Source organism: Hipposideros armiger, unplaced genomic scaffold (assembly GCF_001890085.2).
Source record: "Hipposideros armiger isolate ML-2016 unplaced genomic scaffold, ASM189008v1 scaffold_27, whole genome shotgun sequence".
In the NCBI taxonomy this organism is placed as follows: Eukaryota; Metazoa; Chordata; class Mammalia; order Chiroptera; family Hipposideridae; genus Hipposideros; species Hipposideros armiger.
The window spans coordinates 3352259-3365836 of NW_017731377.1; the positions used below are offsets into that span (position 1 = coordinate 3352259).

A 13578-nucleotide genomic window follows, 5' to 3' on the forward strand; every position below is an offset into this window, starting at 1 on the left:
ATATATATATATATTTTATCATTATTCAGCCTTAAAAAAAACAACAGCCCTGCCATTTGTGACAACATGGATGAACCTGGAGGGTGTTATACTAAGTGAAATAAGCCAGACAGAGAAAGACAAATACTGCATGGCATCACTTATATGTGGAATCTAAAAAAATGTCTAACTCATAGAAACAATAGAAAAGTGGTTGCCAGGGGCTGGGGGGTGGGGTGGGGGGAATAGGGAGAAGCTGGTAAAAGTTACAACTTTCAGCTATAAGATGAATAAGGTCCGTGGCTATAATGCATAACATGATGACTATAGTTTAGAACTTAAATGTTCTTAAAAACAACAACAAAAGGTAAATATGTGAGGTGATGATGTGTTAATGGGGGGGGGGATCCTTTCACAATGTGTATGTGTATTAAATCATCACATTGTACACTTTAAGTATTTTGCAGTTTTGTCAATTATACATCAGTAAAGCTAAAAAAATTGTTTTAAATGGTGCAAAGAATATCTTATAAATAAATAAACAAACAATAAATTGTACTGACCGATGACAATTCTTGTCAAATCAGACATGAACACTGGCCTTTCTGCTTTTATGTGGCGTGATTGGCAGCCAAAGACAATATAAGTGGATAATGGATTATATAGGCATGTTTCTCTGTATTTTCTGTTTTATGAGCTTTGGGGGGAAGGCTTCATGACTTATAGATAGATAGAAGAATAACTTTGAATGGGTATGTTTTTGTTAAACTGCTAAACTACATGTTTAGTCTATTTTTTAATAAGTCATGGGTCCATCCTTCAGTGAGTCTGATCTTCTGTGACCTGAAAGGAGGTAGCTTCATTCTGAGAGTTTTGGGGTATTAGCATGATGTTGGGCCCCCTCCCCCCTTCAGGTGACTGTCTCTATAATTACTGCAGTTTGAATTATGCTAATTGATTTTGGTGCCTTTTTGTCCAGCCTTAAAAATACTTTTCATAACACCTCTGTCAGAAAGAGGAAACTGCCACTTGATAGAGGATGATCTGTCTGTTCTTCCCCATGTAGTCAGCTTTCCTGGCATTGTCACCCAGCATTCAAATGCTCCGGATAAATATAGGCTCATCGTGGGACCAGAGTTAATGCCCCAGCTTGAAAATGGGTCAGCGTAGCATAAAGATATGATACCTGACCAAATGTCATAATACTTTAGGAAGGGAGAAAATGAACACTTGTTGGAGCATACGTGGAGCATATAATATGTAATAGCTAAAATTATTTTAGTATTTATTATGTGACAGGCACTGTTCTAGACCTGTTACACATTTTCTCTCTTAGTGCTCCTATTTTACAGCTGAGGAAACTGAGGCATGGAGTGGTTATATTACTTAACCACTGTTGCACTGGGATCTGGAATTTGAGTCTAGCAGTCTTGACTCCAATCTGACTCTTTGGCCATTAAGCTATGTCACCCTATTTTACAGTTACTAACAGATGATGATTTTAAGTAATTTACATATGTTTATATAGTTGATAATAGGCTTTTGAGCCAAGGCTCTACTGACTAACCAAAATCTGTCTGTTCTCTGATCCCCCAAAATATTTGGACCCTTTTACTAGGCTTTATTAAATGATGTCATGAAGGAGACACTTCATTTTGCTCTTAGAATAGGTGTGCACGTTTTTTTACTCTTTTGTTCATAGCAAGTGCTAAGTGTATGTTATGTGCCAGACACCTTGTTAGATGTGAAAACATGGAAATTAGCTTCAGTAAGCTCTATTTGTATTTAGTGATACATACAGTGTTAGAGAAATATATTGGGTGCCTATCATTATTAGGTCATATTTGTTTAATACCCATTTGACAGTTAATAAGTGTTTCAAGTTGTGGTACGTTCCCTTTTCCTTTCTTTATTTCCTTTCCCCCTAGGCACTGTCTACCCTGGACTCCATCACTCTGATGTACCCTTTCTTTTACCGGCCCATGTTTGAAGTGATAGAAGATGGCTGGCATTCTTTCCTCCCTGAGCAAGAGTTTGAACTCTACTCTTCAGCTGTGAGTAACTTTTGAGGGAACTATGGGTACTGAGAAATAACCAAAAACCTTCCTTTACTTGTGAAAATGATCACTTCCTTTTCATGACTAATAAGATGCATTTGACTTATTCATGCCTAGAAGAAGTATCTGTTAGCTATTAGTGCTACAGCCTCTGCTATTCAGACATTTGCATAATTTGTTCTCAGTGCTGCAGCTCAAGTGATTTTCCTTCTAGTGGATTTACAGTATTCTAAGTGTTACTGTTAAAAATTTTGAAAATGATACTGATAAAACATTAAGATCTTCATAAATATAATTCTGACATGTTTTGAGTTAATTGTTGGGTGTTTTAAAAGCATTTCCATAAGAAACAACTTTATATGTAGTAGTTAGGTTCCAAGCCATCCTAGAAAACTCTGTTGAACCCACTGTGTACCTAAAATAGCACTAGAGAAACAAATATCGATTTTGTTTCTGTGGGATAATCTTTGTGTTTTTATAATTTGGGTTACTAAGACCAGGTAACTAGAAGCAGGTTTTTGCTCCCATTCTTTCTTCTTCCATCATACCTCTGTAAATGGGTCCTGAGGGATCAAGAAGTAGGGACCAGAGCATCATGTATTTTAAAGAACCAAGATGTGCACAGCAACAAAGTGAGAAAGAAAGGGCAATTTTACATGCTTAGGTATGGAGCTTTTTTCTGTATTTTGTGGGTAACTACCTGTATTTACGTATATATTCAGTGTCTTTATTGCATTAAAAACTGTAGAGCAAACATCAAATGCATGATGCTTTTCTCTTGTATCGATTAACTATCACCTAACAGCAACCTTAGAGGAATCCTTAGTTATTTCCTAAGTAGAAAGTAACAGTCAGAATGCATTAAGGGATCCTCCCTACATTTTGGTTATTTTTTTTTCTCTATTTATTTTTACTTAGATTCAATTCTTTTTTCCTGGTAGGAATTTCCTTTTCAGTTTAGTTAATTATTTAAGCAACTTGTATATTTGAATTTTTGTTATATTTTCCTGCAAAATTTCATAATCCACAGATTTAATGAGAATATCTTTAATGCTTTGATTTAAGGTATTAATTTATGATTGCTAGATTATGGAAATTTAAGATGAGCAAAGCATGGCCCCTTCCTTCTACTTGTTTAAAGTCTAATCATTAAGTAATCAAGTACAATAAATTAAGTGCTAATAAAAGTATCCACAAGGTAAAGGAGAATGACATTATTAGATTTGTGTTCTAGAAAATCAATTCTGATGCAAAATGCTGAGAAACTGCTTAAGAGGCTACTGTAAAAATGTAAAGAAGATGGTTGGATCAATAGCAGAGGGGTTATAGTGCAGAAAGATTCAGGAAATAGAAGGAGTTTGTGACCTGCTCACTGCATATGAGAAGTGAAACAGGGTGTGGCATCTAAGATGATACCACTGAGATGGTAAAGACAAAGCGAAATGTATTTGACAGGGAATGAGTTGAGTTCAGCTTTGGAGATGGCAGATTCAAAGAGCTGGTATGGTACATGTCATCAAATATATACAAGAGATAGTTTAGAGCTTATTTGAGAGATCTATGTTAAAAATAAAAAATTGAGAGTAATCAACATAAATGTTGTGGAAACCATAGAGAAAAGTTGAAATTACCTAGGAAACACATCTAAAATGAGAAAGGGGGCAAGGATTGGACCATTTAAGAAGTGAGTGGAGGAAAAAGCCAAGGGAAGAGCGAGTCTCAAGCAGGAGAGGATCAACAGTGTAGAAAGCGTCTTATTCATTGTTTATGCTCTCTCTTGGGCTAGAATATAAGCTGCTAGAATATAAACTTCACAAGGGCAGGGACCATGTCATTTTTGTTCCCTACTATATTCCTAGCACATGTGATAGGCAAGCAGTAAGTATCTGTTGAGTGAATGAATGTAGAAATGTGTGTATTTATGTGGAACAGGACAGAAGGACAATAAGGCCTATATATTATTAGAAATCCTCTGCCAGGTAGACATCTATCGATCAGTATTCTTTAAGTAAGGTTTTTTGATCATCTGAAAAACTGCTTAATTATAATATTAGCCAGTCCCCACTTACCTATTATGTCCAAAGGAGACGTGTGGTATTGAGAAAACAGAGTACTAAAGCTAGCTATAAAGATATCTTGTGTTGCATCCCAGATATGTTGTTGGCTCCTTGATTTTCTGGGACTTAATTTCCATGTCTACAAAATAATCTCTAAAGTTCCTTCCACTTTTAACATGCTTTTCTTCTTCTTTTTTTTGAAAGATTTTATTGGGGAATTAGTGGAGGGGAACAGTGTTGGGGAATTGGGGAAGGGGAACAGACAAGTTGCTGTCCTTTTGTTCTTCAGTCTAGTTGTGGAGGATGTCGCTTCACTGGCCCATGTTGGTATTATCATTGCGCTCTTCCAGGTGAGGCAGTCACTCGCCGGCCATTGGATGGCCGCTCACCGCGGTTCACGGCATCTCACAAAAGCTCACACCCATTGCCAGTCAGCCCCACTGCAGCCTACGCTATCACCGGCGACTCACCACAGCCCTGCTCCAGGTTGAGCTGTTGTTCACCATCTTAGCTGTAGAGGGTTCAGCGTCACTGGCCCTCATGTGGAATCGGAACCAGGGCCCAGCTGCTCAGAGCTGGCGTCCCAAGCCAACTCCTAACCAACGCACCACTCGGCCGGCCCAACATGCTTTTATTCTAAGATATCATGAAATATTATTTCAGATACTTTGCTGAAATACACATGTACAGTATATCTGTACTTCCCCAATCTACCACTTTAGAAATTATGTATAAAAAAAGATGATGATAAGGTTCTGCTTCTGGTAATGGCGGAGTAGCTCCTATCTGACAAGCCCTCCTGAAGATATCAATGACAAACTATGAATAAAATACAAAAAACTACTACCTGAAGGCTCTGGTGAATGACAAGAAAGCAGCATATTTTGGAGGGGAGTCAAAACTTGGAGAAAGTAAATGGCATATGAGTTTCCTGTTTGGGTGGCCTTGTCCTGAGGTCAGCACAGCTGTGGCATCGATGGTGTGGAACAGCTAACATTCCAATTGAAAGCCTGCTTTCTCTCTGGTGGGAGGAACCAGGGGAAGGGCCTTCAGCAACCAGAGGGCCAGAGAAGGGGAACCTTGATTCTGTATACAACCCTGACTCTATGGCTGACTTTTGAACCATGCTTACAAGGATCAGACAGAGAGCAGTCAGAACTAATACCTGAGCTGCCATGCACCTCGTGGGTTACAGAGTTTGCTGTTTAAGTCTAACAACCAAGTTAATTGCCTGCTAAAACAGAAACATTAGTGCTCTTCAAAGAAATGTAATAGAATGCAGAGTTTCTATAACATAACATTCACAATGGCTAGGATACAATCATACAATTCAAAATTCAGCCAGGATATTGTGACCCATCATCAAGAGAAAAGACAATGAATTTGGGCCGGCCGAGTGGCTCAGTTGGTTAAGAGCTTGCTCAAGGGTTTGAGCTCTGAGCAACAGTGGTTTGAGTCCAGCCCGAGCTGAGATGTCGCTCAGCTGCCAACAGGTGGCAGGATGGCTTAGCTAAAAAAAAAATAATAATAATAAAAATAAAAAATAAAAAAGACAATCAGTAAGTACCAACCCCAAGATGACTCAGATATTCAAATTATCACATAAAAACTTTAAAGCAGCTGTTAAACTTGCCCAACTTTCCATGAAGGAAAGTGTGCTTAAAATGAAAAAAAAAAAAGGACAGGAAATCTCAACAAAAAAATAGAAAATATTAAAAAGAATCAAGTGGAACTCTTAGAACTTTTTGAAAATTATATCTAAAATAAAAAATTCACTGGATGAGCTAAATAGTAGAGAGTAGATGACAGAAGACAGAATCAGTGAACTTGAAATTAGAGCAATAGAAATTATGCAGAAAGAAGGGGGAAGGGAGAAATTATAGAAGAATAAACAGAGCCTTGGACCTGTGGGACAATAGCAGAATGCCTAGTGTATAGAGTGTGCCAAAGAAATGTATACACATTTTAAGAAAGGAAAAAAACTATTAAAATTGTAGTAATCAATATATACCGATAACGAAAGATGAATACAAGTCATGTGCTTACATTTTTTTGGCACCCTCGGTTTGTGTAATTGGAGATCCAGAAGGAAAGAATAGAGAGAATAAGATAAAAGAAATATTGAAAGAAATAATGTTCCAAAACTTTCCAAATTCGGTGAATGATACAAATTTTAAAAGCTCAGCAAGCCATTAACAGGATAAATATGAAGAAACCATGCCTAGACACATCAGAGTCAAACTGTCAAAGACCATTGATAAAGAGAAGAACTTGAAAGCTTCCAGATAAAAACAACGCATTACGTATACAGAGACAACACTTCAAGTGACTGTGGCGTATTCACCAGAAACCATGGCGACCAGAAGACAAAACTTCTAAAGTGCTGAAAGGAATAAAACCTGCCAATCCTGAATTTTGTATCTGGTGAAAATATCTTTCAAGAATGAAGGTGAGACAGCATTTTCAGATGAAAGGAAACTAAGAATTTGTCACCAAGAGACCTTTACTATAAGAAATATTAAAGGAAGTTTGTCAGGCTGAAGGAAAATAATACCAGAGGGAAACTTGAATATACACAATGATTGAAGAACATTGGAAATGGTAACTATCTAGGTAAATATAACAGGCTACTTTTTTCTTTTTAGTGTCTTTATATATGACTATTTAAAACAAAACTATAGTATTGCCTTTAGCATTAAAGGTGATTGGGTGTGGGGTGGCTGAATGGCTAAATAGACCTATACAGTTTCAAAGTTTTACATTTTATTTAATATGGACTAATATTTAACTTAAAGATATATATTATATTCCCTAGAGCAGGGTTTCTCAATTTTGGCACTGTTGACATTTGGGCTGGAAATTCTTTGTTGTGAGAAGCTGTCCTGTGCTTTATAGGATGTTTGGCAGCCTCCCTGGCACCACTCACTAGATTTCAGTAGCATTCTTCTCCCCTCAAGCCCAGTTGTTTCCAGACACTGATAAATGTTCCATTGGGGCAAAATTGCCCCTGGTTGAGAACTATTGTCCTAGAGCAATCACTTCTTTAAAAAATGTGAAGAGGTATAATTAAAAAGTTTATACATACATCGAAATGCAATTCTTAAAAGTATTTAAATAATCCAAAAGAAGATGGGAAAGACCAAACAGCAATTAAAAACTGAAGGAACAAACAGAAAATAAATGCAAGACTAAAATCCAGCCACATCAGTAATTATTTTAATATTGTTGAGCTGAACACTCCAATTAAAAGGCAGAGATTGTCAGAATGAATTTTTTAAAAACTCAAGACTCAAATATATGTTGTGTATAAGAGATGCATTTGAGAAAAAAGGCACAGATAGGTTAAAAATAAATAGATGGGGCTGGCCAAGTGGCTCAGTTGGTTAAGAGCACAAGCTCTGAGCAGCAGGGTCGCCAATTCGATTCCCACTTGGGCCAGTGTGCTGCGCCTGAGTTGAGCTGCCGCTGAGCTGCCAACAGGTGGCAGGATGGCTCAGCTGGTGAGATCACGTGCTCCTAACAACAATGTTTCTGCTTCGACTCCCACATGGGATGGTGGGCTACACCCACCTGCAACTAAGATTGAACACAGCACCTTGAGCTGAGCAGCCACGAGCTGCTGATGGCGGGCTGATGGCAACTGGGCCTGGAGCTGAGCTAGCTGCACCATTCACAGCTAAGATTGAAGGACAACAACTTAGCTGTTCCCCTTCCCCAATTCCCCAACACTGTTCCCCTTCCCCAATTCCCCAATAAAATGTTTAAAAAATAATAATAAATGGATGGAAAAAAATATGCCATGAAAACAGTAAGCAAAAAAAAGCAGAAGTAGCTGTATTAACTCCAAAAAAGACTTCAAGACACAAACTATTATCAAATAAAGAGGGTCATTTCATAATGATAAATTCATCAGGAAGATATAAATATCTTTTCAGAATATAGATGCCTGATAGCAAAAAGTGATGGAAATGAAGGAAGAAATAAGTAAATCTACGATCATAGTAGGAGATCATTAAAACTGCCCTCTCAGCAAGTAATAGAACTAGACTAACACAAAACAACAACAAAACAAGTAGAAGACGTAGAGGATCTGAACAATACTATCTGATATTTATAGAATACTACTCCCAATTTCTACAGAATAAACAATATTCAAGAGCACATGCTATATTCCCCAAGAGAGGTCATACACTGGGCTATTAAATAAATCTCAATAAATTTAAAGGATTGAAACAATACAGAGTATAATCTCTGACCACAAAGAAGTTAAATTAGAAATAAAGACTAAGGTATTTAGGAATATGCAGAGTATTCTAAATTAAACAAAATACTTGTAGATAATCTATGCATCAAAGATGAAATCATAAAGGAAACTAGAAAACATTTCGAACTGAATGATAATAAAAATGCAAAATCAAAATTTGAGGAATATAGCTAAAGCAGTGTTTGGAGAGACATAATGTTACTGGGGGTTTTTTGGTGACATGAATATATTTTTAATGACAATGCTTAAGATATGTATGCATCATGTTTTAAATTCCCAACTTTACCTGGCTGTTTGTTTTTTCAATTACTGTCATCTACCTGTCCTAATTATATAATATAAAAGGCTTCAAATGTATGGTAAAAAGGAGGTTCATATGATAAAAGAGCTCCTAATCTGGGCCCACATTACCAAACAAGGCTCAGCTTGAGTCTTCTTTCAGTTTAGAAGTCTCAGATTAGGATGCAGCAAGGAATCTCTGAGCACTTGGTTTCTCACTTTCCCGGTTGGTTGCCTTAGTATGGCTGCGTAGAAAGGGTCAGGAGGGGTACATTCTCCTAAACCTTTCATTCTCAAAGGCCACTGCTCTCCAGAAGTAAGACCAGGTTTCTGTACATGTGTTGAGGTCCCCAGGAGGGGAGGATGAGGGAGGCCTCGGAAAGAAATGTTTCTCCTGTCCTCCATTTCACAGGCTCCAAACTTGGTCAGGAAACAAAAGTTGCTACACTTGGGGCGATGAGCCCTAGGGAGCAGGTGAGTCTCCATCCTCCCCTCGCCGAGGGTATCCCAGCCCAGCCTTCCCTCCGCCTTACACACGTATGAGTCATAAAATGGCAGTGACTACGTGCCTATCAATAACCACTCTCAATGTAAATGGATTAAATGCTCCAATCAAAAGACAGTGTAACTTAATGGATAAGAAAACAAGGTCCCTACATAGGCTTTCTACAGGAGACCCACTTCAGATTGAAAGACACACACACACAGACTGAAACTAAAGGGATGGGAAAAGATAGTTCATGTGAACAGATCTGAGAAAAAAAAAACGGGTAGCAATACTTTTATTAAACAAAACAGACTTTAAAGCAAAGGCTATAATAAGAGACTAAGAAGGACACTTTGTAATGATAAAGGGATCAATCTAACAAGAGGATATAACCCTTGTAAACACTTATGCACCCAAATAGGAGCACTTATATAAAGCAAATACTGATAGACATAAAGATCAGCAGTAATGCAATCATAGAAGGGAACTTTAACACCCCATTCACATCAATGGATAGATCTTCCAGACAGAAAATCAGCAAGGAAACAGTGGCCTTAAATGACACATTAGACCAGATGGATGTAATTGGTATTTTTAGAGCATTTCACCCCAAAGCAGCAGAAAATACATTTTTTTCAAGTGCACATGGAACATTTTCCAAGATAGACCACATGTTAGGCCACAAAACAAATCTTGATAAATTTAAGAAAACTGAAATCATATCAAGCATCTTCTTCGACCACATCAAATGAAACTAGAAATCAATTACCAAAAAAAACCCCTGAAAAACACACGAACACATGGAGGCTAAATAGCATGCTACTAAATAATGAATGGGTTAACAATGAGATCAAGGAAGAAATCAAAAGATACCTTAAGACAAAGGAAAATGAAAACACAATGGTCCAAAATCAATGGGACACAGTGAAAGCAGTCCTAAGAAGGAAATTCTTAGCATTGCAGGTCTTCCTCAAGAAACAAGAAAAATCTCAAACAATCAAACCTTACACCTAAAGGAACTAGAAAAAGAACAGCAAACAAAGCCCAAAGTGAGTACAAGGAAGGAAATAATAAAAATCAGAGCTGAAATAAATGAAATAGAATCTAAAAACCAATACAAAAGATCAGTGAAACCAAGAGCTGGTTCTTTGAAAAGGTAAACAAAATTCACAAACCTTTATTCCAACTCATCAGGAAAAAAAAAGAGTGGACCCAAATAAATAAAACCACAAATAAAAGAGAAGTGACAACTGATAGCACCGAAATACAAAGGATTATAAGAAAATACTATGAACAGTTATATGCCAACAGATTGGACAATCTGGAAGAAATGTATAAATTCCTAGAAATATACAATATTCTAACACTGAATGAAGAAAAAACAATCTGAACAGACTGATTATTACTAACAAAATGGAATCAGTAATCAAAAAACTCTCAACAAACAAAAGTCCTAGACCGGATGGCTTCACAGGTGAATTTTACCAAACATTCAAAGAAGAATTAACACCCATCATTCTCAAACTATTCCAAAAAATTAAAATGTAGGGAGGACTTCCAAGCTCATTTTATGAGGCTAGCACTACCCAGATTTCCATTCCAAAACCAGACAAAGACATTACTAAAAAAGAAAATTATAGGCCTATATTCCTGATGAACATAGATTCAGAAATCTTCACCAAAATGTTAGCAAACCAAATTCAGCAATACATTAAAAAGATTATACATGGTGATCAAGTGGGATTAATTCCTGGGATACAAAGTTGGTTCAATATCCACAAATCAATTAATGTGATATACCACACAAACAGAATGAAGGATAAAAATCATTTGATCATAACAGTAGATGCAGAAAAAGCATCTGACCAAATCCAGCATCCATTTATGATAAAAACTCAGCACAGTGGGAGTACAGGGAACATATCTCAATGTAATAAAGGCCATATATGACAAACCCATAGCTAACATCATACTCAATGTTGAAAAGCTAAAAGCTTTTATTCAACATAGTATTGGAAGTCCTAGCCACAGCAATAAAGGCATCTATATTGAAAATGAAGAATTAAAACTGTCATTATTTGCAGATGACATGATACTACATATAGAGAGAACTCTAAAGATTCCACCAAAAACTATTAGAACTGATAAGTGAATTCAATCAAGTAGCAGGATACAAAATTAATATTCACAAATCAGTTGCACTTTTATCTACCAATAATGAACTATCAGGAAGAGAAAAATAATCCACTTATATTTGCATAAAAAAAATAAAATACCTAGGAACAAATTTAATCAAGGAGGTAAAAAACCTGTACTTAGAAAATCATAAGACATTGAAGAAAGAAACTGAAGAAGATACAAACAAGTGGAAGCATATACTGTGTTCATGGATAGGCAGAATTAACATTGTTAAAATGTCCATACTACCCAAAACAATCTATAGACTCAATGCAATCCCTATCAAAATACCAATGACATTTTTCACAAAACTACAACAAATAATCCTAAAATTTATATGGAACCGGAAAAGACCCCAAATAGCCACAGCAATCTTGAGAAAGAACAAAGTTGGAGGTATCATGCTACTTGATACTGGTATCAAACTATATTACAAGGCTATAGTAATTGAAACAGCATGGTACTGGCATCAAAACAGACTCATAAATCAATGTAACAGAATACAGAGCCCAGAAATAAACCATGCCCATATGGTTAATTAATCTATGACAAAAGAGGCAAGAATATACAATGGGGTAAAGACTATTCAATAAATGGTCTTGGGAAAACTGGACAGATACATGCAAAAATAACATAAAACTAGACCACCTCCTTACACCATATAAAAGAATAAACTCAAAATGGATTAAAGGCTTAAATGTAAGATCCAAAACCATAAAACTCCTAGAAGAAAACCTAGGCAGTATGTAATATCTATTAATGAGAAATCAAGAAGTAACAGTATAGTCATGTTATTTAGAAATTTGGAGGTACACACACACACACACACACACACACACAAAAGCTAAAAGAGTGAAAAATTGTTGCTTTTGGGAAAAGGGAATTAGGTAATGAGTAAGCAGGAAACACGTAACTTCCTTTTTTTATATAATGGATCCTTTAGAAACTGTCTTTCTAAAATTGGTAACATGAATAACTTTGAAAAGTGAAAAATGTAATTAGAAGTATGATATTGTGTCTTGTAAAAGCGTTTCTTAAAAAGTACTCTTGTTCTACAGTACATCAAACATACTTCGGTTTTATTTTCCTGATACTGCAACGATGGCCAGTATGTTAGGCCAACTCTGATTTATAGGAGCATATTGATATTTACATATAGATAATTTTATTTATTTGTTTCACTGTAAAAAGCTTTTTACAGTCTTCAAGTGGTGTTCCTTTTTGTTTTTGAAAGAAGTTCTCATTTGATAGTTTTATATTATGTACTTTTAATCCTTGGCACACTGACTTAGAGATTACTTCACTGACTCCTAAGTATAATCTTTCTTTGCATTATCATCATTCTTTTAAGAAAGATATTACCAGCTTTCTACATTTTACTCCTTTTTTAAATAACAGAAAGGAAAAAGGGATTTGAAGTAAGTAGTAGTTCTGTTTTCCTCTGTTCTGGTCCAGCATTATCTGTAGTATGATAGTCTTCCTGTTTCTATACTTTAAGAGTACCGATAACAAAGTAAATGGTACCCAGAAAAGGATGAATTAGATGATGTTGATCCTGACAGTCATGAATGAACTTAATATATTTAACTTGGAAAATAGAAGGCTAAGGGAGAAACCATGGACTTTCACATGTTTGATAGGATGTTATGTGAAATAGGGAACTTGTACTGAAATCATGGTAAAAACCAATAGAGGAAGTTATAGAGCAACAAATTTTGCTCAATATGAGCAAGAACTTTCTAGGAACTAGGGATACCTAGCATTGCAGGAAGCTGACTGAAGAATGGAGCTCCTTTTCTCTGGATGTATGTAACTATGGCCCTAGGTATCATTCTATTAAATTCCTGAGATGGCTTCTTCATTGTATGCAAGTTGATCTCTAAGGTCCTTTAAAATTTTTCAGATTATTTTATGACATTAAGATACTTGCTTAACTTGAAGAATTTTGTGTTTTTCAGACCAGTGAATGGAGGCTAAGCTATGTCAATAAGGAATTTGCGATCTGCCCTTCTTACCCGCCAATTGTCATAGTGCCCAAGTCCATCGATGATGAAGCTCTTCGTAAGGTAGCTACATTTCGACATGGAGGACGCTTCCCAGTACTTAGCTATTATCATAAAAAAAACGGAATGGTAAGTGTACAGCACTGCTGCTTGAGCTACCAAAAGACTTGGTTTAGGGATCTTTTCTTAGAAATGTTTCCCTTTTCTGTGTACCTGTTCATTGAAGTGATTGGTCTCTCCTGCTAGGACTTCCTTTTTTTAAGTTTTAGGGAAT

The 13578-nt window shown here is 36.3% G+C and overlaps 1 protein-coding gene across 1 annotated transcript in view; it reads left to right on the top strand.

Moving 5' to 3' along the window:
* MTMR9 (myotubularin related protein 9) overlaps nt 1-13578 on the top strand; it is a 41621-nt gene that overhangs the window by 10486 nt on the left and 17557 nt on the right. Inside the window, exons 3-4 of the mRNA XM_019636188.1 lie at nt 1908-2033; nt 13260-13433. Of these exons, the coding sequence (XP_019491733.1) occupies nt 1908-2033; nt 13260-13433 (300 nt within the window). The remainder of the gene's footprint in view (nt 1-1907; nt 2034-13259; nt 13434-13578) is intronic.